We start from the raw sequence: 16570 nt of genomic DNA, 5'->3' as shown, positions 1-16570 counted from the left end.
AAAGAAAAAAATGCTACCTATATAGGTAATGTATAATACGAAGTTGTTTTTTTTTCAGAAAGACTCGAACTCCTTGAATTTTTTGTTCCGAATGTAACTTAGGTAATAGGTACCAAGCTACCTACAACGTTTCCATAATTTTTTCAAAAAAAAAAAAAAAAAAAAATTTTCAACATTTTTGTTGATTAGACTGCAGCCACTAACGAAACAGAAAAAAAAGGTTGAATGACGTCTACCTCATTTTTGGGCCAGTTACGGTAGGTTTGCCCCGGTAATTACGCAGATCGTAGATAGATACAGTTGTTCGTGAAATAATTTTCGTCGCAATTCGAACGAACAGAAAAGAATAAAATAATCAAGGTTGAAGTAATTGAGGGAGTCTGATGGAGCGGTGGGTAAGATACTCAGTCACGCGTGAGTAGCACTTCCGTAGCAGTTGGAGTTGGCATATTAGATATTAGCTCAGCTGAGATGACACCTATAATTCGCGCTAAATGAAACAAATTGCACAATGCACATTCGGTGTCAGCGAGGAGATGACTTTGGTCAGAAAAAACACAATTACTTTATCGGTACTTCTTCGTCCATTATTTGTCAATTATTAATTTTTCGAATCCGTTCCGTTACTGGGATGACTCTGATGATTGTTCAATTTTTTTTTTTTTGCTTCACTCTTTTCAAAGTTGTAGATTTTTTAATTAAAAAAAAAAAAAAAAAAAAATACGATTTATCTAGATAATTTTCATTTAACTTCGGAATTCTTTTAAATAATCGTTTTTTCCAGAGAGAAAATCTTCCCATGGACGAAAAAATTGTATACCTTCGACTGAACTTTGGGTACGTAAATTACGTTCTCAAAAGCATCGTTTATCGATCAAAAATTCCAAAAGGTAGAACTAAGAAACTCAAAAATAGGGATAATTTGCTGTTAAAATACGAGTTTTTACATGTCGAGATGATTTCTTACTGTAATTATTATTATTAGTCGTTTATTTCTTCCACAACTCCAAAACGACGCGAATAGCTTGAAATACACACAACTGAGATGAACGTAACAAATTTTTTATTAAGTAATAATACAACATGAGAATGGTACATTATACATTAATTACTCAGCTCGCTGAATTTGAACGAAGATAGAATGATATCGATGAAATATAATAATTATACGATGAAAACATTAGTTTCTTGTAGACATAACGTTACAACTTATACAAAGTACATAGTAAAACATCGAGTTGCATACAACGGTAACAATCTGCGTGTTCTAATACAGCAGTAATGTTCACATTGGTACACATGGGAGCAAAAATTAACACACATAAACCGAGAAAAATATTATATACAACTATGTACACGATCGCATCGACGAATTAATAATTAATAAGGCCTCGAGATGGCTAAATAAAACAGTTGATTTCAGGCGCTGGAAACATACATTTTGAAGGCACCGGAAAGTAAATCGTAATTCGTTATCGAATCAGTCGACGTGTTTGTATATCTTCAAAATGATTATCGCGCCACTATTGATAGTGTTTTCACGGATTCAAAAAAATAACGCAAAAAAAAAGAGAAAATATGGCTAAAATACGACGTACGATTGATTATTCATCCTTAACACGAAGCTTTGTCTGAAAAACTGCAGCGTTTACTAGACGCGTTTATATCGAGAATAGGTAGACATAAATTCACAAGACACATCTGGGACCGTTGTGACTGTTATGAGACTCGAATATCACGCTTGGCGCAGTTTTGGATGACTGAAGAGCGTGTGTTTTGTAATGTTTTTCGAGCGCCGTACTTATTTGATGAAATAGGCTAGGTCTCAAGATGAGGATTTTGGAACTATTAGGATACTTTTGCATAGGAACACGTAACGAAGGTAGAATATTCATAATATTGGTAAAATTTTCCATTTCGCGATCATCGCGATTACGTTTACATTCTTCGATGGTCAAACGATTCCTGTGATCGTTTCGTGAATCATCATCGTCTTCGTCGTCGTCGTCGTTGTCATCATCGTCATCGTGCTCGTTCGCGTCGTCGTCGATATTGTAGTCGGCATTATTGGCGGCGTAGTTTCCATTATTATCGTTATTTCCGGCGACTAAACGCGGAGCCCGTCTTCTAGTCATGTTGATGTTGACTTCTAATTGTAATCGAATGTCGAACACCAGAAAACACACGGTCAATAGAAACGGTATATGCAGACGAGACTTCCAAGCGAGATGCATCAAGTAGATGAAAGCCGATCTAACCGGATTGGGCATTCTTCGAATCGATTTGATTATCTAGAAACGATAGATACGATAATGTTAATAGCGTTGGGTAGATGACAAAATGATTTGAGGATAAGGAAGGAAGACGTATAAAATGATGGATTATTATTACTTCGCTTACCAAATTACCGATGATAAAGATGATGAAATTGTTTCGTTATTTTTGTACGCTGTCGCAATATAAACGGTGATGATACGGAAACAGACTTGTATCGTGCATCTGTAACATTGTTATTTCACGTCCATCGTGTTGAATGTTGCAGTCGTAAAAATAACATACGGTTTTGTATCCGAGGTTGAGAACGTTTCACATTGAGAAATGGACGGAAATTGCGAACCGAATTTCAGTCTGTTTGTACGCGGAATAACAAATTTTCTACGCAAATGATTCGAATTTACGAGTACATTCGTCAGCCTTTCGAATAAAAGCTCAATTTTTACTCGGAAAATGTATTTTTGGTGCTTTATTTATATTTATTTTACACACACACACACACACACACACACAGCGCGGAGATGTTATCAAATTTTTACGCGTTGATGGTGAACGATGTTTTTTACGTTTCGGTTTCGGTTACAAACATGCAGTCGAGTTGACGTCACTCTCGTTTCAACCAATCACGTTCGGAAAACGTTGTTTACGTATCACCGAGCGCGATGATTGGCGTTTTCGAAAAAAACAAAGGTCATTGTCTCGCTGATATGATAATAAAGATTAGAAAAATGAAAATCGAATCAAAAATGTGTGCGATCGCGTGATTTATAAAAAAATTAGAAGTAATTTATTGATTGGTAGCAAGTGAAACGGGGAAAAGTGTGATCGAAAGATAAGAGATTGCGAAACCAACTTGAACAATCGCGCCGTGAAGGCAAAAGTCGAGATTCTCGTTAGTCATCTGCATATCATCATCATGAAAAATGTATTTCTCGAAGCAAATCATGTAAGTTGAGGATATTTTGTGATCGGTCCGTGTTCACGATGGTTTCGAAACGCGACACTTTTTATTGCATCTTGTGCTGTTACATTGTGCACGCAGTAAACGGCTTGTATCCGGTGGTACTAGGTAAATTTTCAATCTATGTATTCGTTTCAAGTTTCAATTGTTATTTTACCATACTTACTGGTGTAGATTTTGATGGTAAACGAAAGCATAATAATTGGGTAATCGTTCGAATGTGTTTTAGTACCGGGAGATGGAGGAAGTCAAATGGAAGCTAAGCTGGATAAACCCGCTGTTGTGCATTATGTGTGTGATAAAAAAACGACGGATTATTTTTCCTTGTGGTTGAATATGGAGCTTCTTGTACCCGTAGTAATCGATTGTCTGGTAATACTCGTATAACGAACACGTCTTAGTCTCGATTTAATCCCATTAGCCTAATTTATTAACGAATATCGTCCGATGTGTTCTACTAATACAGATTGATAACATGAAGTTAACTTACAACAATGAAACTCGAACGACCAGTAATTCGCCCGGAGTGTCTGTACGAATTCCAGCGTTTGGAAATTCAACGACTGTGGAATATATCGATCCTAGCAGAGCATCTGCCGGATCTTATTTCAAAGATATAGCGAATATGTTGGTGAATATGGGATACGAAAGGAATACTACTCTGCGAGGAGCACCGTACGATTTTCGTAAAGGACCTAGTGAGTTTTCCATGTTTTTCCTCGTCGAATTCGACATTTATCATTAAATCGATACCCCGATTGATTATACTAATTCATTTGTAGACGAGCAATCCGAGTACTTCGAAGCTTTGAAAAATTTAATCGTAGAAACGTACGAATTAAACGGACAGAAGCCAGTAATACTGATCGTTCATAGTTTGGGCGGATTAATGACATTAGCCATGTTACATAAGCAAGACCAGAAGTGGAAAGATAAATACATCAAACTCCTCGTTTCTTTAGCTGGTGCTTGGGGTGGCTCTACGAAGGCTGTGAAAGTATTTGCCATCGGTAAGAGTTCCTTTTACTCGTACGATTTTACATTTTTTTCTTCATCGATCCGTTTTGTCGATCATTACGGTTATTTACACGTGTAAACGATTACGATTACATCATTTTTTTATTGTTACTACGTACGCGATAAGAAATTATCAATTTGTTATTTTTACGCTAATTAGGGGACGATTTAGGCGTTTACGTTTTGCAAGGTAGTGTTTTACGTGCCGAACAAATAACCTCGCCGTCGTTAGCGTGGCTACTGCCGTCGCCTTATTTATGGAAACCGGATGAAGTATTCGTGGAAACAGACTCGAAAAATTACTCCTTGAATAATTTGCAAGAATTTTTCAAGTAAGTTTCATTACCATTACGGTGAGAATTTCGAATGATTTTTTTTTCAAATTTTTTCAGCGATGTTTGACTGATGCTATATTTTGCAGCGATATTAATTACCCGGTTGGTTGGGAAATGTATAAGGACGTTCATCCTTTTATTGATAATTTCGAAGCTCCGGGCGTCGAGGTACATTGCTTATACGGATATGGTATTCCGACAGTTGAAAAGTGAGAAACGAATCGATAATAACTCGTCTAACATTGCGGTTATTTGAAAATTAGTTGCGATGTTTCAAATTTGAATTACTCCTAGGTTGGTGTACGCGAAAGGAAAATTTCCGAATGGCTCTCCTAGTCTGATGTCGGGAGACGGTGACGGTACGGTGAACAAACGAAGTTTGCGCGCTTGTACCTATTGGACCGGTTTGCAGAAACAACGGATCTACGAGGTAGGCTTTCCGGGCGTTGATCATATGGCTGTTCTTCGAAGTGTCAATACGATAGAATACATAAAACAGCTGGTAGAAAGGCTGAAATGAAACGGATTCTCAAAATTGTACTCTTAGTGTAATAATTTATAAAAATCTATTCGTCATGTTTGTTTTATAATTAGTAGCTCAAGTATTATTTAATTTTTTTTATTGCGTAGCGAGTACGCGTTGTGATTGTTCATTTTTATTTATATACGTATCAATAATAAATTCGAGTATTTATTTCGTTAAATGCGGTCTTAATTAAATTCATTTTAACGGAATTTGAATATATGTACTTGGTGCAAGATGTGAATGTACAAGGTATAACTTTTTACTTCGCATCGTTGTTTTGTGTTTGATTTTTTTTAAAAAAAGAAAAAGAAAAAAAAATGAATAGGTATTGGTAAGTATGGAGTCATCATCGAGTCGTATAACCGCTCGTTGGGGAGAGGGTGGAAAAATTGATAGTTTCAGCAAAAATCAGCAATTTTTGAGAGTCATTTAGCAAAAAAATTCGAGATTTTTTTTAAGAAGTAAGATTTGTTTTCTTTGTAATTTTGGGAAATTTTAGGTTAAAAAAGCGAGGATTTTTTTGGAAAATAGACAACTTTGAAAAAAAGAATAACTTTTTGTGTGTTTTTTTTTTTTTTGCAGAAAAACAGAATTGTTGGTACATATGTATAATATGAAATTCATTCCTCGAATTTAGTTCAAGCATCGATATTTTTCATCCAACATATCAATTTTTTAATTATGAATCAGATGTCAAATTAGCATAGTAAAGGCTCATTTAAAATAAACAGCGTACGTATTGATGCTAGAGTTGAAGTAAATTATCGGATATTAAAAATTCAAGATCGGCTGATTTAAATTAATTTTACCATCTGCATAAATCACAAGTACAAGGTTTCGTGATGTTCAGTTCTCTTTGAAACATAAATCTGGTTTTATGATAGAAAGATATTTGTAAATTCCAAAGTATTGTATCACCAATTCCTGAAGCTTGCGAGTATTTTAGAAAAATATGTTTTCTTCTCATTTTTTTCATTTAGGCATAGGTAATTATGTAAGCCTAATAACTTCCACTTTTTGTTACAGAACAATGAAAGCTGACATAGTTTCAGTTTGCTGCATGTATTTTTTATGGCCGTTGGTGGTCTTTAATCACCTGCACACCTCCGGAAAACCCCTGAAACCTGGAATTGAACCCTTCAAACCTGGAAAACCCCTGAAACGTAATGTCGTCAACAATGGGAAAAGTTTTGAAACAACTCAGCCCACTGTTACGCCAAGCATAACTGCCTCTACAGCTATTAATACTTTTCTGCAAAAAAAAAAAGTAGGGAGTACTTTTTTATACACACAAACTAACACACTCCACTGAAAATTAATTATCAAATAAATTAGGTACCTACCTAAATATGGGTTGAAAATTACAATGCCTTTGAACTACCAATTCCATAGTTCGTAGCAGATTATTCCTACATAATATCTTACCTAATTTACTAAAATCATTGCTTCAATCAGGTGGAAGAACAATTAGCAATAGACGAAGAGATTCTACAAAGTATCGGATCGATAGACGACTTGAGGAATGTGGTGAAAAACATTTTATTCGGGGCATATTTAAATATAGAAAATTTGAAAGCGGATGTAGAAAAGTGGAAAATTGATTCAGAAAAGTGGAAAATTGATTCTGTACTTAAGGATGCCAGATTGGTAAGTTTGAATATCCTCAATCAAACTATACTGCGATGAAAAATATCTCAGGATCAAAGCAAAACAATATCCATTGGACCATTATGTAGTAATGTACTATTTTGCCATTAACATTGGAATGATTTGTACCACTCAAAGAGTTATGTTAAAATTTACAGAAGCAGGTTTACTCATTTTATTCAAGACTGTTGAGCTGTGGGGATAATCTCAGATTTGCTATGGAGATGCTACCTAGCTACCGCCAAACTAACGTGCATAAGCAAATTAATAAGAAATGGGAAGAAAAAACAAATGCACTCGAAGTTGCTGCGAAAAGTCTGGCAAAAGCTGCCATTGAGACCAACGAAAACACCCCACTTTTCAGAAACGCTTTCGAGAAGCTGAAACAGATCGAACTAACTAAATCGACATATGCTGCTGAAACGGAACTAGGAAAAGAACTAATAAAGCTTCAAAGTGCTCCAACCGAGGCTGAAGCTAAAATTATATGGATTGCTGAAAAAAAATTGTGGAAGGCGTATTCCAACTGCTCGGAATTACCAGCACCTGACAAATTATTCCTTCAGGATATATCTAAGCTAACACGCCTTGAATTACAAGAAATCAGGGAAGATGGTAATAAAAAAGCTTATATGCTAGAAAAACCAACTGAACTGAATTACGCGTTGGATTATATGGAACTAGGGCATAAAAAGTCTCCAGGTGCTCGATATAATAAATGCACTTGGGTTATGCATCGCGAGGACCGAAGTTATGTTTTCAACATTCTCGCAGTACTCGAAAAAAACTGGACAGATTTGCCAAATCGTTCAGATAGGGTTCATGAGTACTGCATTGAGTATGAAACTCTTTATAGCGTACTATCAAAACGTACACAACATAAACCAGCACCACAGCCACCTTTTCCGGAGTGTAAACCAGATAGTGATGATTTTGAAGAATTCTTGCAACTAACTGGGATTAAAATTGAGCCAAGAAGGAACTTGGTGGCCAGAACTCTTTATCGTTCATATTATTTGGAATTCGTTAATTAAAAAATTAAAATTAAAACACTTAATTCAGTGATAGGTATAAAAAGAGTAAAAAAAAAACTGATTTTGTAAGTTATGCAATTATTCGTATGAAGAAAGTACATGTCTTTTTGAGAAGGTGAAAAGAATTATGGTCGAGAATTGAAGGGAGGGACTCGATTAAACTGTCTGCAAGATTACAACACCTCTGCCGATGAAACCACTTTTAGAAGTTTTCAGATTTATGTATAGGTACTGGTAGGAATTTGTTTGGATTCTATTTTAAACAGGTATTTTCTTTTCGATGATCTGCAGTTACCTATTGGAATCATTGCAAAGATAAGTAATAATGTTTGATATCGTTTCCTAGAGTAAAGGTACCTACGCGATATGAGACCGTTTAAAAGACTCTTAAAAATCAATAATTGTAGGCCTAACGCGGCTGTACGGTTTCAGGAATTACACTTGTTTCAACAGATACGAGTAAGAGTAAATGTAAATGTTGCGCCTAAATTCTTGACGATGTAATTAACGCCGGAAATATTATTATTCGATAGATCGGAAATAATGCGGTTTCGGCGAAGTATTTGGTCGGTTTCAGGAAGCTACAAATGGTGTAGTTCCGTACTCGGCTGCTTATTGTGTATACTTTTATCGGCACGACTGATGAATTGCGATAAAAGCGAGTCAACGAGTAAAATTCAACTTCTAAAAGATCTGTCGGGAAAACACTACGTTTTAAAACTGAACGGCGTCAAGTTTCGCGAATATGTCAAGACCAAAATGAGAGACTATTCTTTCGTCGTTTTGTTCGCGGCGTTAGCGAATCATAGACGTTGTACGATTTGCGGAACGGTGCACGAAGAGTTCGAGCTGGCGGCTAAATCGTTTCGTATGATGCAGGGAGGTATTTCGGATAAATTGTTTTTCGGATCTGTAGATTTCGATCAGAGTGCCGACGTTTTTAGAATCATGAACGTGAACAGCGTACCTTCGATCATGTTCTTCCCTAGTTCGCGTAATGCGAAGCACGATATCTTGGACATGCAAAGGTTCGGTTACTCGGCCGAAGTAATCGCTAAATGGCTGACCGAAAGAAGCGGTATCGATTTCAAAATATTAAGACCTCCGGTATTCTTCGGCACTGCTGGTTTACTGTCGCTGCTATTCGTCGGATCGATCGTGATTTATTTCCGATGCGAAACCAACGTCGGAGTTTTCACCAATCGTACCATTTGGGGTATTACTTCGATCGCATTCTGCCTAATCATGACGTCCGGTCAAATGTGGAACCATATGCGATCACCTCCGTTCATCACGAGAAATCCCAGCGGTGGCGTGAACTACGTTTTGCCCTCGTCGCATAGTCAGCTTATTGGCGAAACTTACATGGTATTTTTACTAAACGCCGGCATCGTCGTTTCTGTAATCGTGCTCATAGATCACGCCTACGCCGACATGCCTTTTAGGAAGAATAAAATTCTGTCTATTTCGTGTATTCTCGTAGCAGCCTTGTTCTTTAACGCCATTTTAACCATATTTAAAATGAAGGCGTCAAATTATCCGTACAGAGGTTTTTTATGAATATTTGTATCCGACGAGTCATTATTTTGTTACCTACCTAGTAAGTTTATGTTTTCTCTTCCCTACTCCTACTTAATCTATACTTACGAAGTCTTTATAAATACTTACCTATTCGAATTTTTGTAGTCAGATTTGTATTAAAATGAGTTTAAATTTGACCGAATGTTTAGTTTTTCTCGAGTCTTCTACAAAGATGATAATACGATTACGGTATAGTTTTATTCACGCTTTTTAAAAAATGATTAACAAAACGAATACTAACAAAATCATACTGACTTACGATTACACAAGAAAACAAAATAATACAGTTTGAACAAAAAAGATCAACGTGGGTACCTATTCATAATAACCTTATAAAACATAATGACGTATAAAAAACGAGTTAAATCACGATTAAAATAGGAAACGTAGTAGACACTAGACAGTAATAACTTTTTGGTTACTTATGCTCGTAAACTTCATACTTGATCATTTCCCTCTCATTCTTGTACAGGAAATAAGCGTCGAATTTCTTACCATCTAAAACTAGAGGCAGCCAATGTGAATTACTGGGCCACATACAATCGAATGGCAAAGAATTTTTCGCGAACCATTTAGGAGACATTTCTGAAAACAAAAATTATAATAATAACAATAGTAATGATGGTATGTAATACTAAAATAGGAATACTCGGGCATAGGCTATGAATTCAAGGCTAATATGTACTAACCATCAGATTCTGAAATTTCTCCTTCGTATTCGTCCACGGTAAATAAGTGCACTTCGGAGATGGTAGATGGTTCCTCTTCCGTATCGAACCAAACTATTCCGTGTTTATGTAGAGACCGAGCGACTAAACCACATTCCTCTTGCAATTCTCTATTCAAATTAAAAAATAAAAAAAATGCATTAAAAAAACTATTCGTACTCGTACTACGAAAGATAAATCGAATGTGTTCACTTCATACCTGATAGCGCAGTTTTTGATGGATTCTCCTTGTTCGACTTTACCACCAAATCCATTCCATTTACCGATACCAAATCCTCTTTTTTTCATACCCAGTAACACTTCTCCGTCGCGATTTACCACCACGATCAGGGTGAATACTTTCGGCGATTTCTTGGTCGGAAATACAAACTTTGCCTCCATAATACCGGGATGTTTTCTCTACAAATAGCAAAACGATACAAAGTGAGTTTTTTCAAATTTGCGAATTTGTATTTTTTAAGCAGTGTTAGTTTGAAATTCGATATCCACTTCGTTCCGAAGAAAACTTACTTGACGTATGCTATTGCTATGTATATCACTGGAAACCAAACAGGAATTTCATATAAATGCTGAGTCGAGCAAAAAACAGTCACTTTCTTCCATAACACTGAGGAGGTGAGAACGACGAATTCGTCGGTTGTGTTGGTTCATTCGATAGCTGAAAAAATTGCAAGCCAACTGGTTCTTTGTGCAACAGACATTGTTGTTTTTTCATTGGATACGATGATAATTATTACGTAATACGTACACAAATTCGATTAAAATTTTAAATTTTTCAAATTGATCTACTCCATTAATTTTTTATGAGTTTTTTTTTATCAAAATTTATCTCACTTGTAAGTGTTGACAAGGCCACAAAAAAAACTCCTGTTTTTACAGGTTTCAACTTGCTTTTCGGTGCAACACTGTAGATGCGGGCTACTGTGCAACTCCGTCAAATCAAAAAAATTTTTTTTTGATAAGACTGATAAGATTTTTTTGAATTTTTCAAAATTTTTATTTAGGACTGAAAATTGTGGGAAATAGTCATCGTAATTACGCGGTATTTACGTACACGCGCCTTCTCGATCTCGTGTATTCGATTCCCTGACTAGCGTTTATGTTCTCGAAGCGTTAAGATGTAATTTCAATGTTCCTTGTTAATTTTTATAATAAACGTTGTTATTTGTTGTTGACGTGCGTTAATATGTTTCCTACATATTCAGAAGTGGTCGGACCTGTGTCTCGTATGACATCGCTATCGTTACATTCGTTTTTGAAGTGTTGAAAGTTCTTGTGTTGTTCTCGATCACCCTCGAAAGCATGGCGGCATCGAAAAATACGATTCCAATTGATACGGTGAGTGAAATTGTTCGAGCGGCTAGCAGCGCTGTGCTATTGCCCAACATTCCACACTTTACCGGCGAAGTATCATCGACGGAAGCGAAACAGTGGCTGAACAGCATCGAAAACCAAGCAACCATTGCCGGGTGGAACAATATACAGAAATTAGAAGCAGCGAAGCGTTTATTGCTAAAAGCGGCCAAAACCTGGTATCTCCTGTCCGCAGACGATATCAAAACGTGGTATGACTTTCGACAGCAATTTTCCGAGACGTTTATCGGAAGCGAAACCAACGTAGTCGACAAGTGGGAGCGTTTTTCCCTCCGAGCCCAAAACGAAAACGAGTCACCGATCGAATACATCTTCGATAAGCTGCGGTTAGCTAAAGATGTCGGCGCATCAGTGACAGATTCGAAAAATGCGGTATGTTCTGGTTTTAAAAACGAGGAAATGGCCAACTTCCTACGTGTATACGATTATTCGAAAGCGGCGGATTGGACCAGACGTCTTCGTGAGTTCCAGTCAAGCAAACCATCGTTAAATCGTCCTTCATCGCCCAGTGATTCGTCATCTGACAACGATTCGAATTCCGAGGAGAAATCGAGTGGCTGCCTTTCTAACGTTTCTGAAAGCGGTCCATTTCAACGAGGAAAATCGTGTGTCGAGGACGACACACCGGAAAGGATGGCCGATTGTGGGAAATAGTCATCGTAATTACGCGGTATTTACGTACACGCGCCTTCTCGATCTCGTGTATTCGATTCCCTGACTAGCGTTTATGTTCTCGAAGCGTTAAGATGTAATTTCAATGTTCCTTGTTAATTTTTATAATAAACGTTGTTATTTGTTGTTGACGTGCGTTAATATGTTTCCTACAAAAATGTTACTAAATTGAGAGATTTTTATGCGATTAATTAAATAAAATATGCCTTTAATTGTACTCACGGGATATCCTAGCAGCGGAAAAACGACTCGCTGTAAGCAGATTGAGAAATACTTTCAAGATTTGAATAAAAAAGTTCACGTTGTGGCAGAAAGTGATGTGTTACTTCAGCAAAACATTGACAAAAATCCCCTGAGTTTCGGTAAGTTCTTTCCATAGAAATTACTTCGTTTGTGACGGTGATTTTTTTATTCTCTAAATTGTTCCTTATGCGACAGATTCGAAGAAACAAAAAGAGGTTCGTGGAATTTTAAAATCCAATGTAATAAGGTAAATCGAGTGAAATTTGACTGCAGATGGTGTTTCGAGACAACTAATTTATTCCTTTTACAGATTATTAGGTTCAGATATCGTTATATTGGATGCGAGCAATAATATCAAAGGTAAGGGTGTCAACATGCACTTCTATTCGTTCTTTCGTTCCACATTCAGTCTTATGAGAAATAATAAATTGTTGCAGGGTTTAGATATGAACTGTATTGCGCTTCCAAGTGTCATAAAACTACGCAATGTACTATCGAATGTGATATATCTCAGGAGAACGCTTGGGAATTAAACGATTCTAGGATTTCAGACAAATATACCAGAGAAGCATTTGATTTGCTATGTGGCATGTACGAAGCACCCATCTACAACAACAGGTACCTACGTTGAAACTATCGATATTATGGTGCAGCCGAAGTGCTACTCCTTAAGTACCTTTTTAAAATGAAGTCCGTTCAAATTGCAGATGGGATTCTCCGTTAATAACCATTCAGTTATCAGATGAATTGCCAGGTGAACAGATAAAAGACGCTTTATTCAATAGACAAGCTCCGCCGCCGAATCAGTCTACTCAAAACGTACCTCTTTGTTCTAGTACATATTTATCGGATTTGGATAAAGTCACGAAAGATGTTATAAATGTACGCGCGTTTATATTTTTACGATCTACGATTTATTCGTTCGATTAATTTTAATGTTAATTGAGATCGTGTGTTTTTGCAGGCTATTTTGTCGTTACAGAGTTTCGGAGTACATGGTGATAATATTCAGTTGACTGATTTCAACGTAGAATTACCAAAGTTAGATGATAAGATTGATTCGAGAAAGCTAGCTCATTTGAAAAGACAGTTCATATCGTATAATAAGTTGAATCCCATTGCTGATACGCCAGAAAATGTTGCTAAATCTTTTGTACAATTTATTAATTCCAGTATTTATGATATAAAATGAGATTTTTTACGTGTTTTTCCGTTTTTATTCTGTTAAGTATTTGAAACAAGTTCTTGAATTTAGAATCGGTGTTCTCTGTTACTTATGACTTCGAAATAAGTAATGACTGAAATTCTCGTGATTACAAATTTATAACGCAAGATAACGTTTCAACGTTTAACATCACGAATATGCATTTGCATATTGCATAATTCATGATAATTTATTTGCATGCTAAAGAGTAGCGAGACCCATCGCTCAATTACGAATAATACGGTTTTAATTTTTAAAAACAATGAAATGAAGTGTTTCAAGAGGTTATTATTTTTCGACTTCGTAGTCGCAATCTAATCGTTTTCAACGAATAGTTACGAGGGAGAACGACTAACTCCGAAATTCTCTCTTATCAAATAGGTACTTCGCATCATCGCTGCGGATGCTGATAAGATGATCCTGTAAGCCGCGTTAATTCGATGATTTGTTACCACTTTGATGGTTAGTTTAGTGCGATTGTTCAGTTTACTAATGTCGAGTTAACGAGAACTAAACGATTGAAAAATGTTTAAAAAGAATATTTATCCTTTGGTAAGTTGATTTTTATGAATTCTCTAATAATTTATCGTTTTGCAACTGTGTAATTTTTAAATTCTGTTCGTAGATTCCTTTGCGATACTGCAAAAAGCAGAGTTGCGCGGCTATTTCTACCACAAAGTTATTCATCGATGGGAAATTCATCGAATCCCAGTCCACCGACTGGATTGATGTGCATAATCCGGCTACCAATAAAGTACAGCGTATTCGTAATCGTAATTTGTATATTTACCGGCGAGGTACTCTCGAATCGATCATTTTCACGCTCACGAATGCTAATTACTTGTTCAGGTTGTTACTCGAGTTCCAGAATCTACTACAAGTGAAATGGAAGCGGCTGTGAATTCAGCCACGGAAGCTTTTAAAACATGGTCTAAAACTTCGCCTCTGGCTAGACAACAAATTATGTTCAAATATCAAGCATTAATCAAGAGCCATATTGTAAGATGATAATCGTTATTACTTCGATTTTGTTATTGGTTGATTTTTTTCTCACATCCGTGTGTTCTTTTTTTATTCTAGAGAAATATAGCTCAAAATATTACTGCGGAACAGGGTAAAACATTGGCAGATGCTGAAGGAGATGTTCAGCGTGGGTTACGTAAGTTTACTTTACAACGAATTTAAGCTCAATGTACGTATCAATCAGTTCGCTCGTATTATTAAAGACATTTTTTTTCTCTCGCAGAGGTCGTAGAGCATTGTTGCAATATTCCTTCATTTCTGATGGGAGAAACATTGCCTAACGTGACGAAAGATTTAGATATTCTATCGTACAGGGTACCTTTGGGAGTAACAGGTGGAATCATACCGTTCAATTTTCCTGCCATGATACCATTATGGATGTTTCCAGTTTCGTTAGTTTGTGGTAACACTTGCGTTCTAAAGGTAATTCTTTAACCACTTTGTTTGTATCATTACGATAGGTGTATTAGCGAGCGAAGAATTATTATTAATTAAAAATTACAGCCTTCGGAACGAGATCCGGGCGCTTGTATGATGTTATTAGAACTATTGATGGAAGCTGGAGCTCCTCCCGGTGTTGTAAATGTGATACATGGGACTCGTAACCCTGTTAATTTCATCTGCGATCATCCCGATATCAAAGCGGTTTCGTTTGTCGGATCAGATGTGGCGGTAACTTGAAATTTTGCGCTTTAATAGTTGTATTTGAAGAAAATTTTTCAATCGTAGAATTGATTTTAGGGTAAACACGTTTACGAACGAGCTTGTAAAAATGGTAAACGTGTTCAGAGCAATATGGGTGCCAAAAATCACGGAGTCGTTTTGCCAGATGCTAATAAAACCAGAACATTGAATCAGATAATCGGTGCTGCTTTTGGCGCCGCTGGACAAAGATGCATGGCTCTGAGTACTATCGTTTTAGTCGGCGAAGCGAAAAACTGGTTACCCGAACTCAAGGAACGAGCTGAAGCGTTGAAAGTAGGCCCGGGTTAGTACCTAGATATTTGTAGTTCTACGTGTTATCAAATATCATTACTCGATGTAAAGCGGAAATTATCAATTGAACTTATTTAACGCGTCACGTACACATTATGATAATATACACGCGATGTTTAAGTCATCGTATGTGATTTATACGTTCGTATAAAGTTCGTCGTATATTTTAATATAAGTAATGTAACCGCCGTATCTTATCTCTTTTCTACTATTCAGGAATTGATCCTCAAACTGACGTCGGTCCTGTTATATCGCCTCAAGCTAAGCAAAGAATTCTGAAATTGATTCAATCCGGTATCGACGAAGGAGCTAATATTTTACTCGATGGTCGAAACGTTGTCGTGCCTGGTCATGAGAAAGGAAATTTCGTTGGGCCTACTATTTTGACCGATGTTAAGGTGATTACAATATTCCAGTATCGATGAAACGAAGTCTCCGTTATATTTGTTTGGTATTTACGTACCTAAACGTAAACTGGTGTTTGGTTTGCATTTTTTAGCCTCATATGGAATGTTACAAAGAAGAAATTTTCGGACCCGTTTTAATATGTTTATCGGTGGATACTTTGGACGAAGCTCTATCTATTATAAATTCTAATCCTTACGGTAACGGAACCGCTATATTTACTACAAACGGAGCTACCGCTAGGAAATTTACTCACGAAGTCGATTGCGGACAGGTAATTTTATTTTCAAATCAATTCGAACAAACGATTCGTTTACTCGGTTTTTAAACGCATTATTCAGTTCGATTTTGGATAACTAATTTATTATGACTTGTTCGTTTAGATTGGCATCAATGTTCCAATTCCTGTACCATTATCTGTGTTCTCTTTCACCGGTAGTCGAGGATCGTTTCACGGAGACTTACATTTCTATGGCAAACAAGTGAGTAACGCAATTATCTTCCAAGTTTCAACACTTGATTTTCAATATTTTTCGTTTTGTCGAGAGAC

At 36.5% G+C, this 16570-nt stretch overlaps 6 protein-coding genes across 11 annotated transcripts in view; 4 read left to right on the top strand and 2 right to left on the bottom strand.

The window, feature by feature from the left end:
• Positions 1 to 1046: 1046 nt before the first annotated feature.
• On the bottom strand, positions 1047 to 2897 carry LOC135840722 (putative uncharacterized protein DDB_G0289963). Its single transcript, XM_065357385.1, has 2 exons — positions 2401 to 2897; positions 1047 to 2291 (listed from the first exon to the last, which is right to left on the bottom strand). Exon 2 carries the CDS (start codon positions 2268 to 2270, stop codon positions 1689 to 1691), a length of 582 nt encoding a protein of 193 aa, XP_065213457.1. The 5' UTR covers positions 2271 to 2291; positions 2401 to 2897; the 3' UTR covers positions 1047 to 1688.
• A 63-nt stretch (positions 2898 to 2960) lies between these two features.
• Positions 2961 to 5291, top strand: LOC135840696 (phospholipase A2 group XV-like). Its single transcript, XM_065357349.1, has 7 exons — positions 2961 to 3343; positions 3465 to 3607; positions 3702 to 3933; positions 4018 to 4245; positions 4413 to 4584; positions 4674 to 4796; positions 4882 to 5291. Exons 1-7 carry the CDS (start codon positions 3259 to 3261, stop codon positions 5105 to 5107), a joined length of 1209 nt encoding a protein of 402 aa, XP_065213421.1. The 5' UTR covers positions 2961 to 3258; the 3' UTR covers positions 5108 to 5291.
• Positions 5292 to 5924: 633 nt separating this feature from the next.
• LOC135840672 (magnesium transporter protein 1-like) lies at positions 5925 to 9512 on the top strand. Of its 5 annotated transcripts, none has more exons than XM_065357308.1 (4): positions 5925 to 6050; positions 6140 to 6380; positions 6569 to 6760; positions 6919 to 9512. In XM_065357308.1, exons 2-4 carry the CDS (start codon positions 6144 to 6146, stop codon positions 7792 to 7794), a joined length of 1305 nt encoding a protein of 434 aa, XP_065213380.1. In that variant the 5' UTR covers positions 5925 to 6050; positions 6140 to 6143; the 3' UTR covers positions 7795 to 9512. The 5 variants fall into 4 exon arrangements, with proteins under 5 accessions (XP_065213380.1, XP_065213389.1, XP_065213373.1 ...); XM_065357317.1 differs by having other exon boundaries at positions 5933 to 6019; XM_065357301.1 differs by having other exon boundaries at positions 5934 to 6380.
• A 42-nt stretch (positions 9513 to 9554) lies between these two features.
• Positions 9555 to 10937, bottom strand: LOC135840731 (oxidized purine nucleoside triphosphate hydrolase-like). Its single transcript, XM_065357393.1, has 4 exons — positions 10614 to 10937; positions 10303 to 10502; positions 10065 to 10213; positions 9555 to 9960 (listed from the first exon to the last, which is right to left on the bottom strand). The coding sequence occupies exons 2-4, from the start codon at positions 10482 to 10484 to the stop codon at positions 9794 to 9796; spliced, it is 498 nt and encodes a 165-aa protein (XP_065213465.1). The 5' UTR covers positions 10485 to 10502; positions 10614 to 10937; the 3' UTR covers positions 9555 to 9793.
• A 1414-nt stretch (positions 10938 to 12351) lies between these two features.
• On the top strand, positions 12352 to 13599 carry LOC135840714 (protein KTI12 homolog). The gene is made up of 6 exons (XM_065357374.1): positions 12352 to 12511; positions 12588 to 12639; positions 12703 to 12752; positions 12830 to 13010; positions 13100 to 13274; positions 13357 to 13599. Exons 1-6 carry the CDS (start codon positions 12352 to 12354, stop codon positions 13582 to 13584), a joined length of 846 nt encoding a protein of 281 aa, XP_065213446.1. The 3' UTR covers positions 13585 to 13599.
• Positions 13600 to 13901: 302 nt separating this feature from the next.
• Positions 13902 to 16570, top strand: part of LOC135840662 (probable methylmalonate-semialdehyde/malonate-semialdehyde dehydrogenase [acylating], mitochondrial) — a 90582-nt gene continuing 87913 nt past the window's right edge. For both annotated transcript variants that reach the window (XR_010557766.1, XM_065357291.1), the window contains exons 1-10: positions 13902 to 14148; positions 14222 to 14350; positions 14446 to 14595; positions 14677 to 14755; positions 14843 to 15042; positions 15124 to 15291; positions 15361 to 15607; positions 15832 to 16013; positions 16115 to 16294; positions 16404 to 16502. Coding sequence is in view for 1 of the 2 variants with exons in the window: in XM_065357291.1 (XP_065213363.1) it covers positions 14122 to 14148; positions 14222 to 14350; positions 14446 to 14595; positions 14677 to 14755; positions 14843 to 15042; positions 15124 to 15291; positions 15361 to 15607; positions 15832 to 16013; positions 16115 to 16294; positions 16404 to 16502 (1461 nt within the window). In the remaining variant the exon portion in view is untranslated. The remainder of the gene's footprint in view (positions 14149 to 14221; positions 14351 to 14445; positions 14596 to 14676; positions 14756 to 14842; positions 15043 to 15123; positions 15292 to 15360; positions 15608 to 15831; positions 16014 to 16114; positions 16295 to 16403; positions 16503 to 16570) is intronic.

The sequence above is a fragment of the Planococcus citri genome, chromosome 1, assembly GCF_950023065.1.
Source record: "Planococcus citri chromosome 1, ihPlaCitr1.1, whole genome shotgun sequence".
NCBI classification, from domain to species: domain Eukaryota; kingdom Metazoa; phylum Arthropoda; class Insecta; order Hemiptera; family Pseudococcidae; genus Planococcus; species Planococcus citri.
This window is presented reverse-complemented; position numbering and strand designations above follow the sequence as displayed.